Source organism: Myotis davidii, unplaced genomic scaffold, assembly GCF_000327345.1.
Source record: "Myotis davidii unplaced genomic scaffold, ASM32734v1 scaffold914, whole genome shotgun sequence".
Lineage (NCBI taxonomy): Eukaryota > Metazoa > Chordata > Mammalia > Chiroptera > Vespertilionidae > Myotis > Myotis davidii.
Window position 1 is genome coordinate 932677 of NW_006285484.1, and position 24261 is coordinate 956937.

Below are 24261 nucleotides of genomic sequence, written 5' to 3' on the forward strand. Positions count from 1 at the left end.
GACATTCAGTGAGTAATTTATTAAGTGCCAACCATGTGTCTATAAAGGAATATATTTTGGTTTGATGTAGTGTTAACTAAAATAGTTTTTAAAATAAGTTACTTGGGAAAAGATCAGCTTTACTAGAGAAAGATATTTAATTTCTCTACTAATATAAAGCCTGTCACATTGAAAGAGAAACGTAACATCACTTCAGTTTATTTGGGCTGTGGGCCTCAGAATGTGGTAACTTAGAGTAACAGAATATTAGAGAACCAGAAGCAATGTAAATTGAATCTTCTCCATCAGCACTATCATTACCCACCTTTTAAACTTTAAAAAACAAAGAAGTGATTACTTGCCCAAGAAGTCAGATCCATGTCTCCTTCCTTCTTGTTGCCATCCTATGAAATGTTATAGGGGTTCTGTCAATTAAGAAATAGTTTTATATGACACTGATACATGGTTCTGTCACTTGTGTTTAGATATCAAAGTTTTTATTTGAAGTAAAGATTTATTTCCCCAATGGAAAGATTCTATTTCATGTGCATTCAAGAGTGCTAGGCTGTAAAAATGGCTTTTAGAGGCTCTGCTCAGTTTGCCACATATCCCAGAAAGTCTCTCTCCTACAGAAGCATCCCAGTAGCTTTATCAGTAGGTTTAACAGATTGTAACTGTTCCATTCTGGAAATGTCCTGTGTTAGATTTCTTAAGTTTAATTTTCATTGTTTGTGGAAGTTTATTTACATTCCTGAAGAGTTCTCAAAGACATAAATGAGATTATGTCTTGACACTTGCAAAGATATGTAATTCACCTATATCTTTTCAGTCTACTTGTTCTTCATAATGAAAAAGATTAAAGCAAAACCTTTAGCTTGCCTTTACAAGTCATCATTGCCTCATATTCAATTCCTAAGATTAGCTTTTATTTCAGAAGAATCTTTATTTTTTAAATTTATGTTAAAGAACATTGTATTTGTGATAGTCCAGTGCTTGTTACAAAACAAGATTTGACCCACAGTCATAGTTTGCCAACCCCTACCCTTCAGTTATATTAATTTTTAAAATTCTTATTTGTTTCTAAGGTGAAACAAATGCTCAGATGTCCAAAATGACTGAGGAATTGTCTGGGAAGAGTGATGAACTGATACGATATCAAGAAGAGATCTCCTCTCTCTTGTCTCAAATTGTAGATCTTCAGCACAAACTTAAAGAAGTAAGTTCATTTTTTCATTCACCAGATGTTTGTTAGCACTGACCTGGCACCATGCACTGCGCTAAGTACTAGATGAAGCGAAATAAACACGGTCCCTGTAAACTGATGATTGCTTTGGTCTGCTCTGGGTCAGGAAGCGTGAGTAACTACTTTCAAGTCACTGTTTCTCTCTCAAATGATACTGAACCCAGGTCTGCCGCCTGCCGCTCAAAAACCAATAATCTAGAGATGGGCTGGTAGAAGGAAGGTAGGTTTATTCAAGAGCCGGCTGCCTGAGAAGATGGTGGACTCCTGTCACCAAGGCTGTCTTAACAATTGGACACAGGCAGAGGTTTTTGTAAGGAGGGAGGAGGAAGGGAAAAAACCACACAACCGAACAATCAAAATGAAGGGGTTGAGAGTTCTCCGAGCAAGTCAACAACCTGTTCAGATAACTGGTTGAAGGTCAGCAATTCTCCTGAAGCTGGAATGTCTGAAGGTCAGAGTCTGCTTCTTTTGAAGTTAGTTCCTAGAATTCTTAGGCAAGCAGACTGTTTATCTGCAGTCACGTATTAGTTAACAGGTCATCAATTACAGAAATAACGTTAAAAGAATGTTGGGGTTGGTTACAGTATAATGGGTCAGATCTTCCTCAGAACGGCGTGATATGAGTTATTGTCTCGTGCTCATTGTCCTCTGAACACCTTTGTGGATTTTGTATTTTGCCCATGATATTGCTCTTATTTGGCTTTTGGAAGGTGAGCTTTTTAGAGATCTCTACATAGACTATGCCCTTAAGATGTCTTAAAGAGAGTAGCCTCTATTTTATATGGGAAGGCTTCACATGTCTCTTTAATATGTTGTTAGCATGTGATTGAGAAGGAAGAACTGAGACTGCACCTGCAAGCTTCCAAAGATGCCCAAAGACAACTGACATTGGAGGTAATGAAATCTTTCTTTATCTTGTGTGATACAGGACGGGGAGGAAGGATTAGCTTCTTTCATCTTTGTAAATAAGATTTAAAATAACAATAACAGAGGATCAAGATGAGAGCTAAGAAGTAAAGCATCTAAAAAATTACCTCTCTAAAACTAATAACATGGCAACATCCTATTGATTCATGGGGAAAACCTTGACTTTTATAAGATTCTTTAGGAATATGTGACCCTTTTACCAGTTTACCTTAGCTACCACAACAGTTTTGTTTTTTTGTTTTTTTATTGATTTTTTACAGAGAGGAAGGGAGAGGGATAGAGAGTTAGAAACATCGATGAGAGAGAAACATCTATCAGCTGCCTCCTGCACACCCCCTACTGGGGATGTGCCCGCAACCAAGGTACATGCCCTTGACCAGAATCGAACCTGGGACCCTTGAGTCTGTAGGCCGACGCTCTATCCACTGAGCCAAACCAGTCAGGGCCAACAGTTTTTAAAATGTCAGGAGAAATAGCAAAAATCTCTAACTTGGTATCTACATAAAAACTATATATTAGATATAATTTAGTGGCTCTTTAGCAAGCATAAGAGTCACCTGGCAGGCTGAGTTTTAGTGGAGATTCCAAGCACCATCCCTGAAAGTTTCTAAGTTAGTAGGTCTAGACTGAGGGCCTAGAATCTGCATTTTTAATAAGCATTCCCAACCCTGATGATGCTAATATACAGTCTACATACTACATTTAAGAAATTTTTGAAGTTAAAATGCACTCTGAAAAGTGTGTACTCTTTTAACATGCTTGTGAATCTACAATAAAGACGGTTCTGAAACAAGGGAGAAGAAGCTACTTGTTTAGGATAATTGAGCACACTGACATCAAATATTATACTGGGTAGACTTGATCTTGTCATTTACAGACTTCAGAATGATGTTTAAAAATATAACTGTATGCTAAATCTGACTTGAACATGACAATTATATTTCCTCTAAGTTTTTTTTAAGGGGATGAAGTATTAAATATTGAATTGACAGTTATGGTTTTCTCAGCTATATTTCAGATTTTTCTTAAATACATATTTTATTGATTTTTTATAGAGAGGAAGGGAGAGGGATAGAGAGTTAGAAACATCAATAAGAGAGAAACATCGATCAGCTGCCTTCTGCACACCCCCTACTGGGGATGTGCCCACAACCAAGGTACATGCCCCTGACTGGAATCGAACCTGAGACCCTTAAGTCTGTAGTCCGATGCTCTATCCACTGAGCCAAACCGGTCAGGGCTATTTCAGTTTTTTAAGAAATCATGTTTATGTATAATTCTGGCCAAGACACTTCTACTTCTGGCAGTTTGAAATAGATATGTATTCTCCTTACTTAATTTATTCCAGAGTCTTTGTATCAAAATGAATTATATTCATAAACTTAGACCTCTGGATAAAATGAATACTTATCCCAAAGTTTCCTCCCCCTTGCCGAATCTATATCTCTAAAAGCCTAAGCAACCGAACAACTAGTTGACTGGTCGCTATGACATGCACTGACCACCAGGGGGCAGTTGCTTAACGCAGGAGCTGCCCCCTGGTGGTCAGTGTGCTCCCACAGCTCAAGCGCCACTCAGCTGACTGATGGGCGCCAGATGCAGGGCTCACAGCTGGTAAGTGCCACTGCAGAAGCGGCGCTCACCTCTCCCGATAGGGACTGACTGGGCAAGAGCCTGTGGCAGGCTCAGCAGGGCCAGGATGAGCGGGAGTGGCAGGCAGTGTTGGACTGTCAGTTTTGGCCCGATCCCCACAGGCCATGCTGAGGTAACCCATCAGTGCACGAATCCGTGCACTGGGCCTCTAGTTAGAATACAATAGAATACACTAATTACCATTCTTTCTTTCAGTTACATGAATTACAAGACAGGAATATGGAGTGTCTAGGAATGTTACATGAATCCCAAGAAGAAATAAAGGAACTTCGTAGTAGATCTGGCCCTGCTGCTCTCCTCTATTCCCAATCATATGGAGCTTTTTCTGGGGTAAGGAACTGAGAAAGATGTTATGTATTTAAGGAAACTTGTTTAAGATTAGATTGTCCTGAAAGTGGTAGTTTCTGATGACGTAAAGCATCTAAGAAGTGATAACATGGATTGTCCTTTGATTTAGGCCTTAATTTGCATATCTACATCTACCTTAATACTCTTATTTATTCTAGCCTTCCTCTAACAGATGACCACCCAGATTTACTGTAACATGCATATGAAGTGAACCCAAGGGAAATCAGTTTTGGGTCTGTGTACCGTAGAGCTACTTAACCTTGGGTCATCCTTACCCTAGGCCAGGGGTGGGCAAACTTTTTGACTCGAGGGCCACAATGGGTTCTTAAACTGGACCGGAGGGCCGGAACAAAAGCATGGATGGAGTATTTTTGTGAACGAATATAAATTCAAAGTAAACATCATTACATAAAAGGGTACAGTCTTTTTTTTCAATAGTTTTATTCATTTCAAACGGGCCGGATCCGGCCCACGGGCCGTAGTTTGCCCACGGCTGCCCTAGGCCCACTACACCCACTTACCATTGCTTTTTTTTTTTTTAATGATTTTTCTATATTATAAAAACTGTACATGTTTTTATAATATAGAAAAAGAAGCCAAAAGAAATTCTTAAATACCTTCAAATATTGCCCTCCACAGAATCACTATTAACAACTTAGTTTATAGCCTTTTATACCCTTAATTTTTGTGTGTCTGCATATATAATGTTTTGTATTTATCATATTGGTTTTTGCCACTGCTTTCCTGAAAAAGTAATTGGTTCTTGTTTAAAAGTTACATTTCCAGAATGTCTCTTTTTTTCTGTATTTTCTTATAACACCAAAGTACTGGATTCTGGAGACTCTGTTAATTAATTTAAGAACAATCCATTTCTCCTAGCAGGCTTCTTAATTACTATAGGAATCTCAAACTCTTTTCCTTAGGAATCTCTGGCATCTGAGATTGAGGGGACCATGCGTAAAAAGTTGAGTTTGGATGAGGAATCGTCTCTCTTTAAACAAAAGTAAGTACAGATCACATACGTGTGCTGTTACTCAACTGTCAGGATGGAAATTTAAAAGAAGCCACAATCCAGAGTGATAGGTATAAGGAGATTCAGTAGTAAATCTGCTTACTTTTCCATTTTTTCCTCTTACTACTCACGTTTGTGAGAGAGTTCCGTGTTCTGACGTTTATTTTCTCATGACCTCTCCTCAACTTTAAAGGCTCTTCAGGATGGCTTTATTTTTAATGAATTATACCTATACCAGGGACCCAGTGCACAAATTCGTGTACCTTGAGAGGAACTGTGGGCCACGAGGCTGTGGTGGGCACAGGGGTGGGTCTTGGCCCATCCTCCATGCCCCCACCCAGCCCCTCCCACCACGGCCTCCTGTCTGCCGGCAGCACAGCTCCCGCCGCTGTTGCTCCCACACGCTGATGGCACCGGCCAGTGCCAGCAGCAGGTGTGAGTGGGGCCGGGGCCGGCGCTGGCAGCAGGTGCAAGTGCCGGGCAGGACCGTGGAGTATGGGAGCAAAGAATTTTCAGTAACCACCAGAGGCTCGTCCCATGACAGTGACCGGCGCCCTGCCTTGGTCTGGCGCCCCCTGCTCACCTGCTCCACCATCCCGCCACGGCCAACGCCCGCCATGGTCTGCACTCTGCCGCCTGCTGCTGACGCCCGTCATGTTCCGTGTGCGCCCCCTGGTGGTCAGCACATGGTCATAGCAACCAGTTGTTTGGTTGTTCTGCCATTCGGTCTATTTGCATATTAGCCTTTTATTATAAAGGATGTCTCTTTTTTGAAGCACCCCAGCAGTAGGGAGTGATAATGAACACTTCTCTTTTGACAGGGCGCAACTGAAACGGGTATTTGATACGGTCAGGATTGCCAATGACACACGGGGCTGCACTGTCCCATTCCCAGCTCTCCCATCCATTCCAGGCTCCAACCGCTCAAGTGTCATCATGACAGCAAAACCTTTTGAGTCTGGTTTACAACAAACAGTGCAAAAAACCCTCCTGAGCCAGAGGAGCAGCTCGGAGGACGGTCCAGGGTAAGAAACAGATTGTGGCAGTGATTCTGCATTTCTTGTGGCATTGACATAACAGATTCACATGCACACATTTCAGCATTGCTCTGTGCTGTCCCAAGGAAGTTCTAGAACTGTCCCTTTCATTCAGTAATGATGCCGCATATCATTGTTTGTAAAACTGATCACTGATAGCAAACAAGTTTTTTAGAGTGAAAAAGCTACATTTAATTAAATATATTCAAAATGGAACATGCATCCAGTTTGAGTCTAAATCTTCCTGTTCAATTCAAATTTGTTTTAATGTGTTTGGTCACTAGCAGTTATACATAGTATCAGATGACCCTTTCTCATAACCCATGCTCATAATCTCACCTGCTTTGGTGCCTTTAGAATAAACAATAAGTATGAATACCTATTGAGGAAAACTAGCTTGCTCTTAATTTCATAGTTGTTTAAACTTATATCTTTTCCACTTTCCATTGAACTAAATATGTAATTCCGTTCATTGAATTACATAGAACTAGAAAATTAACATTACTGGGCAGTCAGCTGAAAGCTTTTTTTGTTTGGGTTTTTTGTGTGTGTCTTTTTTTTTAATTAATCCTCATTGGAGGATATTTTTCCATTGATTTTTAGGGAGAGTGGAAAAGAGAGGGAAAGACAGAGAGAAACATCGAAGTGAGAGAAACACATCGATTGGTTGTCTCCTGCAGGAGCCCTGATGAGGGCCCAGGCCGGGGAGGAGCCTGCAACCAAAGTACATGCCCTTGAATGGAATTGAACCCGGTGCCCTTTGGTCCGCTACGCCAAACTGGCTAGAGCTCAGCTGAAAGTTTTTGACAGATAGATGTTTGGCACCTGAGAAAAAACTTCTCTAATGCAGCAACCGTTACAGTACTCTGGGTTTTTTATTTTATTGCCTGGTCGGTAGTGAGCATGCTCTGCACCCACAGTAGCTTTATGTGTGAATAGTACCTTACCTTAGAAGACTGAACAAACAGATCTATGTGAATTCACCATAGTACCAGGAGCAACTACAACTCAGCTTGCTACTCTTTCTTTTGATTTCAATTATAAGATGCCTCTAGCCCTGACTGGTTTTGCTCAGTGGATATAGCGTCAGCCTTCGGACTGAAGGGTCACAGGTTCGATTCCAGTCAGGGGCATGTGCCTTGGTTGCGGGCACATCCCCAGTAGGGGGTGTGCAGGTGGCAGCTGATCGATGTTTCTCTCTCATCGATGTTTCTGACTCTGTCCCTCTCCCTTCCTCTCTGTAGAAAGCAATAAAATATATATTTTTTTAAAAAAAGATGCCTCTAATTTTAAAATTGGTGAAAAGTGAAAAAATATGTCATAAAACTATGAAAATGCAGTATTTATAAATCTTGTTTGCTCTTTAAATATTCTGTAATGTTCATAGAGAGTTCTATGACCTAAAGCAATTTTTTTTCATAATTTAATATTTTTGAATTTGTTTATTTTTTGCATCTCATAGTTTAAGGAGTAGCATTTTTTCTTTCTTAGTAGCACATAAAATAATGGTGCCTTTTGTAATCAGTGGTATTATAGATTCATGAAATATGATAATATTTACTTTTTATACTTACTACCTAAACTGAATTTATAGATGGTCATTTCTATAGTTTTGTATATCAAGTGAAATAGAAAGGGTAGAAAACAATGTAATAACAAAGTATATTTTTGTTTACTTGAAGTCACTGTTTTTATGTATAAAAATAATATATAGTACTAATGATTTTGGTGTGTTGTTACTATTTCTGTATTCTAGATATCTAAGAGAAACTACTGTGTTTTTAAGATCAGTCTTTGAACATTCACCATTGCGGAAAGGAGAGGGCTAGGTGGTGATCGTGACCCTCACAGACCTAGTCAGTGAATGTGATTTTCCCATAGGAACGTTCAGAAGCTGGATCAACCAGAACCCTCTGAAGACAGTGATTTGGCTACAGCACTGCATCGCCTTAGTCTGCGGCGACAAAACTACTTAAGTGAGAAGCAGTTCTTTGCCGAAGAATGGGAGCGGAAGATCCAGGTCCTGGCTGACCAGAAAGAAGGGGTTAGTGGCTGTGGCACCCCCACCGAGAGCCTTGCCTCTCTCTGCACTGACCAGTCAGAGACCACGGACTTCAGCAGTACCAGCTGCCTTCGGTGTTTTATGCCTGAAAAATTACAAATTGTCAAGCCCCTTGAAGGTAATAAGTGAGTAAAGGCCATCTTTAAGCCGTGTTCCTTGTTGGCCTTTCCTTGTCCTAGGTTGCGATTCGTATTGTCATGGTAAGAGCACTGTGTGCAGAAGATGTCTTTATTGTCCCTGAATACCACTGTTTGGGTGACAGTGCTTTGTAGTGCTTTGTGGGAAATGAATGAAGAGATCTGCATGCTCCAGGTCATCAGCCATTAGTTTTATTTTCACTGGTTATTTTTTTAATATAAATGTGATGGAGGAAGATTAATCTTTTCTTGTCCTTTCCTAAGGAATACTGTTGGTGGTAATTTTTATGGTAAGATAAATGGGATATGATAAGTAAAAATAATCTAGATATAATACTTCATCTCTACTTTTCTTTTCAAAAAAGAGTTCTTTACCCAAGAATATCATCTACTTAGAGGTATATGTCCCTCTATTTTTCTTTTTCAGTTCTGTTAATTTTAGTTGTTACTGTTCTCTCCTAAGATAGAACTTGAATTAAAAATAAATTACTTGTTTTATAGGAAATTGACAGTCTTCAAATGATTCTCTTATTATCATAAGAGAGTCTGTGTTAGAAAAAACTTTTAGTAGGAAACCTATGAGGACGCCCTCAAACTCAATGTCAGTTTCATTCACTAATGATCAATGCACACATTTGTCAGAGTTGCCGTTTTTAGGATGAAATGACTGTAGTGTCATAATTAGACATGATATGTTATGCAAATGCTTGGGGTAATCATTCACTAGGACTCATAGACAGGAACCAGGGGTATATATTGTAAATCGTGGTGCTATGAACATATGGGTGCATATATCCTTTCTGATGGGTGTTTCTGGTTTCTTGGGATATATTCTTCGAAGTGGGATCACTGGGTCAAATGGCAGTTCCATTTTTAGTTTTTTGAGGAAACTCCAGACTGTTCTCCTCAGTGGCTGCACCAGTCTGCATTCCCACCAGCAGCACACGAGGGTTTCTTTTTCTCCACATCCTCTCCAGCACTTGCTGTTTGTTGATTTGTTGATGGTAGTTACTCTGACAGGTGTGAGATGGCACCTCATTGCTGTTTTGATTTGCATCTCTCGGATGATTAGTGACTTTGAGCATGTTTTCATATGTCTCTTGGCCTTTATGTCCTCTTTCGAAAAGTATCTATTTAGGTCCGTTGCCTTTAGATCTCCTTTTTAAAGTTAACTTTTGAAATAGAAAGGTTATTATTTGTATCTTCAGCAACTTGTCATTCTTCCACAGAGGACTTTAATATGCAAATTTTACCAAATATTAAGATTAAATAAGTCGTTCTTTTTCTTTACACATGTAATTTTAGCTTCTGCTTCAAGATTTATTATTTGTGAGAAATATACAACATGCCTTTTTATTTTTGTCTTGCATATTCAGGATCACAAACTCTGCACCACTGGCAGCAGCTTGCTCAGCCAAACTTAGGAACCATTCTTGACTCACGACCCGGTGTCATCACTAAAGGCTTTACCCAGTTGCCCAAGGATGCCGTCTATCACCTCTCAGATTTAGAAGAGGATGAAGAAGAAGGTATCACTTTTCAGGTCCAGCAACCTCTTCAAGTGGAACAGAAACCTACAGATCCCAAGCCAGTAACAGGAATCTTTCTACCGCCTGTTACTTCAGCAGGTGGTCCAGTTACAGGTGAGAAGAGTGCTTGGTTGAATATAGTCTAGTAACTTTGCATCCTGACTTACTTACGGTCAGCTGACTAGCGCTATTTCAGTTTCACTGTAGTGTGCTTAGTCTTGTAACATCTACACTAATAAAAGAGAAACACGGTAATTCGCGTATGACCGCTACCCTTTTCATTGGCTAATCAGCAAGATATGCAAATTAACTGTCAGCCAAGATGGCGGCCAGCAGCCAGGCAGCTTGAAACTAACATGAGGCTTGCTTGCCTCAGTGACGGAGGAAACCAATGTTCCCCGCCTGCAGCTGCAGGCCTCTGAGCCTGCAGTTTAAGAAACTCTGTAACAAATACCACCGGACTTCAGCCAGCATGATTGCAACATTGTAAGCAAAGGCCAGAAACCTACTTTCAGCCGCAGAGGCCTAAGAGCTGGAGCCAAGCCTCAAAGCTAAAGCTGGCCCAGAAAAAAAAAAAAAAGGAGCAGTTGGGAGTTTCAGTCACCCCCAGCCTGAAAACAGCCCTCAGCCCCTCACCCAGACTAGCCAGGCACCCCAGTAGGGACCCCCACCCTGAAGGGTGTGTGACCAGCTGCAAACAGCCATCATCCCCTCACCCAGGCTGGCCAGTCACCCCAATGGGGACCCCCACCCTGATCCAGGACACCCTTCAGGGCAAACCAGCCGGCCCCCCCCATGCACCAGGCCTCTACCCTATATAGTAAAAGGGTAATATGCCTCCCAGGACCGGGATCAGCGGAGCCACAAGGCCTCCTGGCACCAGGATCAGCGTGACGGGGCAGCGCCCAAACCCCCTGATCGCCCTGCGGCTCTGTGTGTGACGGGGTGGAGCCATAACCTCCCCATCGGCCCTGCCCTGAGTGTGAGAGTGGCGGGGCCCCCACCCCCTGATCGGCCCTACTCTGTGGGTGATAGCAGGCGGTGCCCCACCCCCTGATGGGCCCTGCTCTGTGCATGACGGTACAGAGCCCCAACCCCCCGATGGGCCCTGCTGTGTGCGTGACAGGGGCAGCGCCCCAACCTCCTGATTGGCCCTGCTCTTTGCATGACGGGGTGGCGCCGCAACCTCCCCATCGACCCTGCCTTGAGTGTGACGGGGCGGTGCCCCAACCCCCCAATCGACCCTACCCTGAGCGTGACTGAGGGTGGCATCGCAACCTCCCAATCCGCCCTGCTTTGTGCATGACGGGGGCAGTGCCCCAACTCCCCAATCGGCCCTGCTCTGAGCCCGACCAGGGGCTACACCTAGGGATTGGGCCTGCCCTCTGCCACCTGGGAGCAGGCCTAAGCCAGCAGGCCGTTCTCTCCCGAGGGGTCCCAGACTTTAGAGGGCACAGGTCGGGCTGAGGGACCCCCCCCCTCCTCCCCGGAGTGCACAAATTTTTGTGCACCGGGCCTCTAGCAATATAATAAAAACTTATAGCATTTAGTGGCCCTTCTAATTCTACTTTATCTTAGCCAGCCAACATAATTAGATTTGGGGAGAGAGAGAGATCAATTCAGTCAAGTATTAACTAATTTAAAAACAATTTCATGTTAACAATATGTTTTATGAACAATAGCTACATTTTAAGTAGTGGGAAGAATGGTTTTGTTTTATAATTTTGCAAATCTTTTATTTATGGTTTAATAGAAGATAAATTCTCATATCAGCGTTCACATTTAGTTTATTATATTTTATTGTTTTGGTTGAAGAGTGCAAAAAAAATGCAGCCTCACACATATGTAGTTGGAAAAGGAAAGAGAATTTAAAAGCCTCTACAGGTATTTGCGGATATTCTTTGATTTTACACCAAAATTTGATAAGTGGTAGTTCAAGGTTTGTAGCAATATGGTATCTGAAATGTATCAGTGAACTTTTATACTTCGTTACATTAAAATCTATTGGTGTGTCCTACACTTTGAATGCATTTTTCCTTATGCATGATTTTTTGCATCATGCATTGATCATTCAGAGGACATTGGTTCACTGAGTTATGCAGATCCTCCAAATGTTGACACATTTCATTATGTGATATATTAAAATCACATAAATATCACCATCTGTCTCATCAGATAAGTCTTTTAGTATTAGGAAGCTTTCAAGCTCTCCAAGTTTTCCAAAATCTCATTTTCATTCGAAAGCTCAAATTTTGTCAGTGACAGCAAATATTGTCAGCTATTTTTCTTGAATAGACAGATTCACGACAGTCATTCTCAAGAAAATTTTTGCCAGTTATCCAAGTCTGAATTACTGCCGATTCGTTGTTCTTTCAAGTGAAAATGATGTCCCATGGAAAAATTACAACTCATTGCACATGTGCTTTTCCTCTGGTATCTTGGTATGCAGCAGAGTGCTTAATGATTACTTCCCATTTCATCACACAGAATATTAAAAAGATTCAAGTCAAGATTTAATAAATAATTTTTGCTGCCTCATCAAGGACATGCTTATGTGAATCTGGCTTTTTTAAAATGCTATGAGTAGAAAACAGTGCAAATGCCACCCCAGTCAAAAAGGCAGATAGCGTCTTAGTATTGCTATGAAAGTGGACTCCCACAACGCCTGTAAACCACACTTTGAGAACCACTGGAATAGACAGTTTGACTAGAAAGATTGAATGACTAGATCTTGCTTGTTGGTTATTTAAAAAAAATTTTCAGAGTATCTTTTTGTCTTGTTTCTAACCTATTTTTAATCCTTTTAAATTACAGCTTTAAAGTATTAAAGGATTCAGCTGTATACAAACCAGTCAATACTAATTACAATATTTATATATTTTTTATTTCCAGGTTTGGGGATTTTTGTACAGATGACACTTGTATTATAAATAAGTATTAATGAACTTTTTACATTATTAACCTGGTCATTCAATGTTGTGTTTGAATCCCTAGAAATCTCTGCTTCAGTTGCAGCCTCAAACCCAGGAAAGTGTCTGTCATGCACAAACTTGACGTTCACCTTCACCACCTGTAGGATATTACACCCCTCCGACGTCACTCAGGTTACTCCCAGGTAGGTCTGGGCCGTTTGAGGCCTGACGTCTTTCCTCAACTATGTTTTCATGAATTTCTTTTAAAAATTACTTTCATTTTAATTCCCATAAGTTTAATTACTGTTCTGTGATGATATGTCTTTAGAATATTTTCACATTGTATTTTCTCATTTGGTCATTGTAAGTCTTTTAAGTAGGCAGGGCAAGTGAGTGTCGTGTAAATATAGAAAATGAGGCATAGAAAGTTCATGTAGCTGATCCAAGGACAGACAGGTTGTAAATGGCCCATCTGGGACTCTACCCACAGTTAGCCAAACTGTAAGAGTTGAGGGGACCAGTCCTCTCCACACCAGAGTACCCTCACTCCTGAAACCACCTGCAAGTTCAGGGGGTTCCCAGAACCACTCCCTGGTTTGATAATTTGCTAACAGGACCCAGGACTTCACTGAAAGCTGTTATGCTTACGGTGACTATTTATTACAGGAAAAGGATACAGGTTAAAATTAGCCAAAGGAAGAGATGCATAGACCAGTCTGGAAGGAATCCACTTGCAAAGCTTCCCTTGTCCTTGGGATTCGTTACTTCCTTGGCATTGATGTGTGATAGTGCACACAGAGTATTGCCAGCCAGGGAAGCTCGCCTGTCTCAGATTTTGTTTTGAAGCTTCAGTGTGTAGGCATGCTTGATTGATTGATTACCCATATGGTTGAACTCTCCTCCAGGTCCACTCACCCAAATCCACCACCCTAAATAAAATGGTTGGTCTGTGTGACGTGGCCAGGCCCACACTGAGATCTACTGTGGCCAGCTTCCATCCTAAACAAAGACACTTCTATCAGATATGGCATAGGTTACCTCCCAGAAGCTGAGCAAAAAGACCAGACCCCTCTGGCCAAGGCCAAAGTATTTACTACACAGTCTAGAACATGAATATTACATTCCAACACGTGGTTGAGGGATTTCAACTTAATAAGCCATATTGCTATTTCTATCCTACCAGTTCCCAAATAGAATATAAGGCAGTTTTCAAAAATTCAGAGACTATTGCAGTGATACTATTAACTAGGAGAGAAGAAAAATAAAGCAAAGAGTAAGGCTATAAAATGGATAGAGGAATAAAGCTTAGTGTGCATATTGTACCATAAAGTTTTATATACTTGCTGAGGTGAAGCATGCATTCGGTTCTTAACTTTCCATCTGCCAGTGTGGAGGGAAATAACATTATGATCCACAGTGTCTATCAGATAGAAGCAAATAAATTGTTCAGGGAAGCATTTGGGTGATATCCAGTAAAGATCTCAATAAGGTCTGTAATGAACAGACATCTGTAATTTTTTTACATTGTTCTTACATTCAACAAGGTAAATTTTATAAAATTGGTTCCTGAGGGGACTCTCAATTCAGGTTGATACCATCATATGAAGTGTACAACTTGGGGAAGGACAGGGATATTCTGCATTAAATAGGGACTCTGGCAGCACAGTATATAGACCTCATCCGTTTAGAGGTTTTTAGTTTAACCAAGCAGTTAATTATTTGCATTTTGCTTCTTTTATACAAGTTGGTACTTTGGAAAGTTTACTTAGTGATCCTAGGCTTACATTTTGTTCAGAATCTTTAAAAACCTTGATATCTTGATATACTGAGTCTTTTCTGTTGAAGTGAAAGTTTATCTATTAAATACGGTAACATTTGATCAAGGAGGGAAATTGACTAAAGAAATATTCTCCCCATTCTATCACCATTTCTTATTCAGTTTTTTTTTCCTTTTAACAAAACAAAATAAGAAGAAATATTCTAATAGCTGTTAAGGCTTTTAATTATTTTTAATTTCCCAGAAACCTGTATTCTAAGTCAAAGTTGAGAAAAATGTGTTCCATGATATCCTTATACTACTGTTTGGAACTAACATTCCTGAAAATTCAGATTTAACAGAATTTTATTTGTTCTCAATAATATAAAATTGAAAGATTAAAAAAATAAATTTCTCCTTAGAAGAGCATCTTAGATTTAATTTTGAAAAGTTGTTTTTTAAAAAGTCCATTGTTGCCCTAACTGGTTTGGCTCAGTGGATAGAATGTCAGCCTGTGAACTGGTTCAGTTCCGGTCAAGGGCACATGCCCAGGTTGTGGACTCAATCCCCAATAGGGGGCATGCAGGAGGTAGCCCATCAATGATTCTTTCTCATCATTGATGTTTCTCTCTCTCCCTCTCCCTTCCTCTCTGAAATAAAAAAATAATAAGTCCATTGTTTACTTATGGATTGCTCTCTCGGCATATTTCACTTTATGGAGTGGATGTATTAATAAAAATTTTTAGAGGTTACTTTCTTTAATATTTAAATTTGATTTCTATCATAAAATTTAATTATATTCCCATAGATATATAGTTAAAATTTAAGAATTTAACTAAGACTACTGTAAACTTTCATATCCTATGAGATGTTTCAAATTATAAATTAGCCAATCATTGAAGTAACATCAAAATTTTCATTCCTCAGATCTCTACCACAGAGTTCAGTTCAGTTCCTCTATATTTACTGTAGATACCTACTGTAATTACTTACATACTGATTTGGAGAATTGGAGATGGCTTTTATTCTTAACTGTCTCTCCTGCATTTTTTTTAAGCTCTGGGTTCCCTTCGTTATCCTGTGGAAGTAGCAGTAGCAGTTCATCAAGCACGGCAGTGAATTCTCCTGCCACGTCCTATAGACTCAGCATTGGTGAATCAGTCACCAACCGACGAGATTCCACTGTCACCTGCAGCAGCACCATGAGCTTGGCCAAACTTCTACAAGAGCGAGGCATTTCTGCTAAAGTGTACCACAGCCACGTTTCAGAGAACCCCCTCCTTCAGCCTCTCCCTAAAGTCCTGGATATCCCTTCCACACCCCCAAATTCACCATCTCACTCACCTTGCCCTTCTCCCTTGCCCTTTGAGCCTCGAGTACATCTCTCTGAAAATTTTTTGGCCTCACGACCGGCCGAAACATTCCTCCAGGAGATGTATGGCTTGAGACCTTCCCGGAACTCTCCTGATGTTGGCCAGTTGAAGATGAACTTAGTAGACAGGCTGAAGAGGCTAGGCATAGCCAGAGTGATCAAGACGCCTGACGCCCAGGAACATGGAAGAAGCCAAGAGGCAGAAATTGGTCTTCGAAGACCAGACTCTACTGTTTATTTAAATTCAGGTAGCAATTTATTGAGTGGATTGAGGAGAAATCAGAGTCTTCCAATCATGGTAGGTAGTTTTGGCACCTCAGTTTGCACATCCTCACCCAAAATGGATAACCTGAAGGAGGAGTGAGGTTCGGCAGTTAACTGAACTCTTACACAAATTAGCACATGAAGGATAGATTTGCACTGACACACGTAGTCCGGTCTTACTGAAAGAAAAGGAATGTCGCAGTTGGGCTGTGAATGTGGAAGAGGAAAGTGGAAGATTGGAAACAATTAGGATGAGGTCCTAGTGAATGAGGTCTAGTAAATTGAAAAGTATAAATGAATGGGTCAGGAGTGGAGACAGAAAAGGAACAAAGGTTTAATACACTCCTTCACTTGTGTTTTTTTTTTTTTTGGTCTTGAAAATAAAAAGTGACCAGAAAATAAATTCAGTAATATGGAAGTATACCAGGAATACTTAATTTGCAGCACATTTACTTCTGGTAAGTATAAGCAGAGAACACTCCGGATAGGAGGAGGTGGGAAGAGAAAAGGACCCGCCTTGACTGTTGCCTAGAGAAAGCTGTTCTGGAAGGTTGCTGGGGTAACCAGTCTCTTTACTGAAACACCAGTGAGGTGGCTTTTATGTTTTCTGTTGATGTCTGGTTAGATTACGCCTTCATCATATGGCAAGCTCTCAGCATTAGCAAGCAAGGTATTTTCATAAAATCAGAACAGTAGAGTCTTTCTGCTTCCTATTTTCAGGCCTGTGAGTCTCTGGGAGCCCAAACACCACCCAAATTCCTTTTGTATTTGTGATTAATAAGTTCATTTTTTAAATTTGTATTTTTATACAACATCCAAAAGAAACACAACATTGTGGGAGGTAGGATTTATTTTTAAGAAGGAAATATGGGTAAATTGGAACCAACATAACTTTTTTTCCAGAATATTTCTGGATAAGAGTGGTGGCCAAGGAATGTGAACATAATTGACTTTCCTTGGAGGCTGGACAAGGTTAAATCAGAAGTACAATCAGTAGGAATTAGAGAATATTGTATCTTTACAACTGTACACTTTTGTAACAAGTACAGTTGGCAACTAAACTCTTTCCAAAGTGTGCTATGCATATTTTTAATGGAAGATGACATGTATTTGCACAAAAATTCTCAGGCACATTTAATTATTTATTATAAGCCGAAGTAAAACCCAGGTGCTTGCTTTGAGACTGATTTTTTAAATAAAAAATAATTAAAATACATCTGCCTTTTTCTAGATATCTGTGAAATTATAGGATGAACGTTTTAATGGGGGAGTCAAGGCTTTTGCTTTTTGAATGTGAGGTTGTCGTTGGATGGGAGATTATTCCCCAGGAGGTCCAGTAACATCACAGTGTCTTCTTTGGGCCTTTGGTCTTGGCCATTAGTCAGTGCCATTTCTAGGACTTTGGGCCACTTACGAGGTCCCAGTTATGCAGACACCACAGCAGAAACTCAGAAGTCTTCACACTTAAGACTTAGCAGGTGAGCTATTTTGGAAGTTTTGCAGTGTGTTTTCTGTATTTCTTTTCTTCTTCTTTTTTTTTTTAGCTGATTCTTAAAGCCTTTTTATTTATTCTCTAAGAAAGTAATCTTCCTGTTGCCAGATCCTAAGAGATATCAGGAAGAAAATGTAGGGCCACAGAGTAGTACAAAATGTTAAGTTATGATATTTATCTCTATTATATAAATATCTCTAAATTAAGCATCTATAAGTTAAGATTTTGGAGTGTTCTGTATCCTTACTATACTTTTTTATAACCAATGCTAAAATGATCACTTGGGAGGTGGGTAAGGGGGTGGTCACAGCCAAGTGAGGCACATCTGATTAAGGAGAACCAGACGTAAATTTTTCAAAATTAGGTTGATGTTGCTGTTCCACCAAGAAACATGATAATTGTATACTGGTGCATGCTTGTCCCTAGAAATGAATTCTGTCTTGAATTGGGTTTTACTGTTTGCTGAAGCTTTCGCCTAAAATTATTTTTGGTACAGCCTGAGAATCCATTATACCAAACTTGTGTGCAAAGTATAGTAAGAAGAAATGGAGCCTTATAGCAAGTTCCTCCTCAATTATCTGTTACGCTTTAACATTTTAGTTTTTTTTATATCAACTGTGTATGTACTTTTATGCCAGTATAGGAAATTCCAATCTTTTTTTTTTTCCCCTCCTTCAAGAAGGTTCTCAGTGATTATACCTCAGGTATTTCTGAGTATCCTGTTATATAGTAGGAAGGATACCTTCCTAAGCTCAGAATTAAAGGGTCTCCTGAATTATGATGATTTCAAATCTTCTGTTAATAACCTTAGGCATGTGTCTTAAGGAAAAGGTAATGGCCATTGTTAGTTTTTTAAAAAGTTTTATACTATATGTCCTTAATTTAACATGAATAAACAGATTTTGACAAAGGGAGGAAATAAGTTAGAGGCAGCTCATAACAAGAGCTTCTTTATGAAGGTATATTATATAGGGTATTCAAAGCCTGTTTTGCTTTTCTGATCACTCTAGGACATAATTAGTAGTACTTATTGGTACTAACATTGACTTTTGACATCTGAACTAGAGCTCTGGGTGTTTAATGGTCCACTCCTTTGAGGTCGAGTGCCTGCAGGCCTATACTCCAAGTGCGGCACCATAATGTCTACACTGAGTGGTTTGCATTGCGGAGCACAGCTACCTAGGAGTGGCAACCTGCGCTCTGGGACAGCCAGGGAAATACTGTTGTTTGATATCTGGGCTTGACTTTGTCAAACCGCTCTCTGTTGCACCTAGCTTTGCTTTGTCAAATGTAAATCAGATAATAAACACGAGTATCTTCTTAAATTTCATTTGTCTTCCTCTGTACTTAGTCCCAGTTCTTTTCACTGAAAGTCCTGCATGAAGTCTTTCCATTTTGTTTTTTTGGTACAGCCAACACACAACAAACCAACAATAGTCATAAGTAGTAAACAGATCTTACTGTATTTTCTCAAGATATTTATTAAAATTTTCTTTTTCGTGCCTTCTCAGCAAAATACTAATGTTAGTAGCAGCAGTCCTCTTCCTGGGCCTTTGGAAAGGAGCCTTTTATGCAATGCCTAAGTTCCCTAAATTCAACCAGAGGAGAGCAGTTAACACTTAGCCCCCTTACAAGCCTTCATTTTCTTCCCTTCTGTTTTGGAGCTGACAAAGTTGTACTAGTATCTAAAAGGAGTAGGAGGGGAAATCCCAAAGTGTTAATTAGTGCTACACCTTGGCCAGCTCAGTGCCTGGGCTTTTCCTTCGGAACCTGCCTCTTTCGTAGCTTTGTTTTTAAACACTATCCACATAAGACCCAAATCCTGCTCTTTACATCATAACAAAACGCTTAAATATAAAACAGACTCAAATTAAATATCCAATCTCTAGCTGGAGATGGACTTGACTAGGTGACTAGTCAAATCTATCCATTGTTCTCTGTAACTTCTTTCCCTCCCTTTTAGCTTTTAAAGGCTGTCCCCAGCTAGTCTGCTCATGGTGCTTGGAGTTGTGGCAACCACAAGGCTCCCCTCAGCGCACTGAGGTTGCATGACAGAAATATGAAAAGAACCCAGTTCTTCAATGACATTGCAGAGTCTGCTTCAATTCTGATAGCACTCCCTCCATACTTTGTAGTTCATGGAATTAATGAACCTCTTTGATTTAAGCCACTTACATTCAAGTGATAGTTGTACATGCTAGAACTGACAGCTGGCCACACTTTTAGGAATATTGGTGTTCCTCAAGGCTTTGTTCTAGACCCTCTTCTCTTCTTACACAACACCGTTTCCCTGGGTGATGGCATCCACTCTCTTAGCTTTAAATATCTACTCTGAAGACTCCTAAGGTGTTTCCAGCCCACACTCTTCTTTGGAATTCCCACACATGTAATAGACATCACCACTTGGGTGCTGTCTTGCTGGCATCTCAAACTCAACATGTCCAAGCCTGAAGTGGGGCTCGACTCCCCTGAGCCTGTTTATCCCCAGACTCTGCCATCTCAATAAATGGCACTGCCAACTACTCAGTTGTTTAAGTTAGAAACCAAGGAGTCAGCATTGCCTCCTCACCCCATCATCTGGTTGCATCCCACTGCTGTTCCCACAGTTAAGGCCACCACTGAGCCTCATTTGACCACTAATTTGGTTTCCCTGCCTGTCTTGGCCCCTCCTATTGTTTCTCTACATTGCAGTCAAAATGATGGTTCTAATATGCAGAACTAGTCAGATCCCTTCTCTGATTAAAACTGTTGTCTCATTAGACTCGGAGAGAAACCATGCCATACACTCCCACTGCATCTGGTTTGCAAGCCTCATTGTGCTTTTGCTGAATGTATTGTTTCCCCCACTAGTCTCTAAGCTCGATGGAGCACAGGAACTGATGGATATTCCCCACCTCACAAAAGTGCCCGGCACACAGTAGACAATGTGGAGTAGAAGGAATGGACGAGTTTATATCAATGTTTGTAAACTGGGCTGTGACCCATCAGTGGATCATGACATCAAAGTAGATTTATAATCAACTTTCATTTTAAAAGGAAAAAATAGATGAGAACAGTATGTAACAATGGTATAATTTCATACAACTTATTATAAAGTGTGTAATATATATTTTTTAAAAAATTGATTTCAGAGAAGAGGGGAGAGGGAGAGAGAGATAGAAACATCAATGATGAGAGAGAATCATTGATTGGCTGACTCCTGCACGCCCCACAGTGGGGATCAAGCCCACAACCCGGGCATGTGCCCTGACCGGGAATCCAACGGTGACCACCTGGTTCATAGGTTGATGCTCATACCGGCTGGGCTAAAATATATTTCTTTTGGATTGCAGTAAAATAAAATGAAAGCCACTGGTCTATAATAAGCATATTTTTTTCTATAATGAGAAAAAGCAGCCTTAGAGGGAAAAAATCTGAACTCCCAGCAACTGAAAATGACTCTACCCTTGGGGATTTGCACTTACAGATTTCAAAGCTTGAAACTCAAGGAAGAAAGTGCCTATGTTAGAGTTTAGGTTTCTGTGAGCAAATGACAGAAGCTTAAACTCCATCATAGATTCTGTCTGGCAACTACAGTCATAGGCCAATTTAGCCTGGGAGTGCTGTTTAACTCTATTTCCTCTGAAAGCGTATCTAACGTGTATTTTATCTTATGTCTTGGAGAGTTTCTTAACTGGCTGCCTCTCCAGCCTTCTCTCTCTAAGAGCAGAGTGCCTGAGTAAAGGAGGCCATTCTATTTCCATAGCAATGAAAGAAACAAACCTTCCCCAACCATCTACCAAGGACAAACCTCACAACTCAGAAGGGCCAAGTCAAGACAGTCTGAATAGAGGGGTGACTTTCTCCCCTAGTTTGACTTTCGTTGCAACATTGAAAGACTTAAACTGTTTGTCCTTAGAAAGGACATTCATGCTCGTGCCAGTTCAGCCTTTGTGAAAGCCTGTGACTGGATCCCCTGGAAGTCTGTCTCTCTGTGCTACACATACTCCGCATTTTCTGCTTTGGCATTTCAGTCACTTGGAATGATCACTAAAGTCTTGAGTTCTGGAACCTCTGGATTTGACTTAAAATGAATTTTGATTTTGTGTGGATAGGAAACAGTTTCTCTCTAACATTGTGATGTCATTAAGACTCTCGACTCGGCAAGAAACCACATGGGAAAAACAAATCTTTGGGCAGACCAAGGTAAGTTCTTTGGAAAAGACGTTTTATATAACTATTTTCTTCTGATTAATTAGTACCAGTGACCTTTCTGAAGGCTCAGCTGGCTCACTGATGACCACCAGGTGGCACTTTCAGTCCACTGAGCCTCGGGTAAAACCCTCAGGGAGAGATGCAGGAAAGGAAAATGGGGAGAAAAAAATCCTGTATCACACATGCATGCGTGCACACGCGCGCGCGCACACACACACACACACACACACACACACATCCTTATATTCTTAGAGCCATACAGTGCAACATCAAGCCACTGTGAATGTAGGAAATCTGTCTATGCTGATGTGAAACTATCTACTACACACCCTCTTATGCAAAAAGAGGGTGTGTAGTAGAGGGTGTAACGTATGCTCCCATTTAGGTGAATGTTATATATATTTCTGGAAGGACGCTAAAAATACTAACAGTGGTACCTCTTGGAAAAACACTGAAAGTGGAGGGTTGGTGTTTAGTTGGTATGCAGTTATTGAACCAGTGAAATGCTGCCACACATTGTCCAAGACCCCCAAATACCCTCCCTGCCCCTGGGTTGCCCCCACTCCTCCCCTGGCACCCCCAAGCTTCCTCATGATTCCTAAGAGGTTACTGTAGCCTGGCATGGGGGCGGGGGGGCGGGTGTGGGGTCCTCCAGGACCTGGTCCAGCCCTGTAGCCATGTCTATTCTGAACGTCTTACTGGTTGTTACATATTTTGAGTATCATCCCTGTGGGTGTTTGGAGAGAAAGGACTTTACTTTTTGAGCAAAAGAATACACACCATGGCATAGTTTACAACAGGAAACAAAATGCTCATCAATGCAAAACTGGTTAAAAACGTAAGGGGCAAAACAAAATGAAAGGGAAAAAATAAATTTTTAAAAAGCAAAAATGTGAATGGATACGTTCATAAAATAGAAATTGAGCCATGATATACAAACAAAGCACAGACTTGCTTTCAAGATTTCCTTTAAGTGTAATTTAGACTATAGATTTACTTTAAATTTGCTTTAAAATAATCTGATTTGGAGGCATGGGCTGAGTATCGATGAATCGATTAGTCACAAATTGCTAACTGTTGAACCTGTGTGACAGATTCATTTTACTTTTTTTCTCAACTTTTGAACATTTAAAAATTTCTCCACAGTCATCAAGTTTTAAAATGGCATACTGATCTTCAAAGAACCTCATTACTTAAAAAAGATTATCTAGAATATAAATGGGAGAAATTGTTCCCATTTACGAATAATTATATAAATCCACTTCTTTAGACTAAGGATAATTCTAGAAGACTCTAGCCAAAATATTTCCAGTGGTCCTTCCAAGGTGTTAGCATTTTGGATGAACTTTACTTCCTTCAGGTTATAATTTTCTTTACAACGAGTTTAACACACACAAAATAAACCTATCTCCTCCCCCCCCCAAAAAAAAGTTTAAAATAGAAACAAAAGCTTCCTTAAACAAATCCCACCGGGTTCCTCATATTCCGAAGCTCAGGGGCAGGGTCTGAGGGCAGGTGTGCGAGGCCGCGTGCCGGGAGCCCCGCGGATGGAGCCTCTGTGCAGTCAGCCCACCTGCCTCCAAAGCCCAAGGAAAATTTTACTAAACCATGTTGTGTGTGTGTGTGTGGGGGGGGGGGGCCTTAATCCTGACATTCCAGCCCAATTTTCATTTTTCTAGTATATTCTTTTCTAATCCTTTTCTGTGTAAGTACATACTTTTACATCTTCGTATCCATTGCACACATACCATCTCATATCCTTGTTCATGAGCATTTCTTCAGGTCTAGAGGCTTTCAATGGTCAATCAAAATCTAGTAAAACCCCATTGAGTAGTTGCATCGTAAAATACCTATGCATTTTGGGGTTTTGTGGGTTTGTTTTGCGTGTTGTTGCTTTTTTTTTTTTTTTTTGCCTCCAATTACCTCATCACCCTCCCTCGAAGGAGGGCGTCTTTACTCCTATCACTCTCCCCACCGCGCTCTCCCCGGATATCCTGCCTCAGACCCTCTAAGGGACGTAAGGGACGTATGCGCGGGAAAGACGTGCGTGCACCCAAGGGACGTAAGGGACCTAAGGGGTAAGGGACGTATGCGCGGGAAAGACGTGCGTGCACCCAAGGGACGTAAGGGACCTAAGGGGTAAGGGACGTATGCGCGGGAAAGACGTGCGTGCACCCAAGGGACGTAAGGGACCTAAGGGGTAAGGGACGTATGCGCGGGAAAGACGTGCGTGCGCCCAAGTGACATGCGCACGCCCGAGACCTGCGCCTGCGCAAATCCGCAAGTCCACGCCCCGCGGCCCTGAGCGCGTCTGCCAGGCTCAGGAGGCGGGGCTGGGGGAGCC

General features: G+C 40.9%; 1 protein-coding gene across 6 annotated transcripts in view; it reads left to right on the top strand.

The window, feature by feature from the left end:
- The window catches only part of TRAK2 (trafficking protein, kinesin binding 2), a 56669-nt gene extending 37618 nt beyond the window's left edge, over window positions 1-19051 (top strand). For all 6 annotated transcript variants that reach the window (XM_015559132.1, XM_015559131.1, XM_006756241.2 and 3 more), the window contains 9 exons: window positions 1065-1195; window positions 2042-2116; window positions 3998-4132; window positions 5074-5153; window positions 5984-6187; window positions 8081-8379; window positions 9775-10041; window positions 12922-13042; window positions 15653-19051. In XM_015559132.1, coding sequence (XP_015414618.1) covers window positions 1065-1195; window positions 2042-2116; window positions 3998-4132; window positions 5074-5153; window positions 5984-6187; window positions 8081-8379; window positions 9775-10041; window positions 12922-13042; window positions 15653-16331 — 1991 coding nt within the window. In that variant the 3' untranslated portion in view covers window positions 16332-19051. The remainder of the gene's footprint in view (window positions 1-1064; window positions 1196-2041; window positions 2117-3997; window positions 4133-5073; window positions 5154-5983; window positions 6188-8080; window positions 8380-9774; window positions 10042-12921; window positions 13043-15652) is intronic.
- Window positions 19052-24261: the final 5210 nt, after the last annotated feature.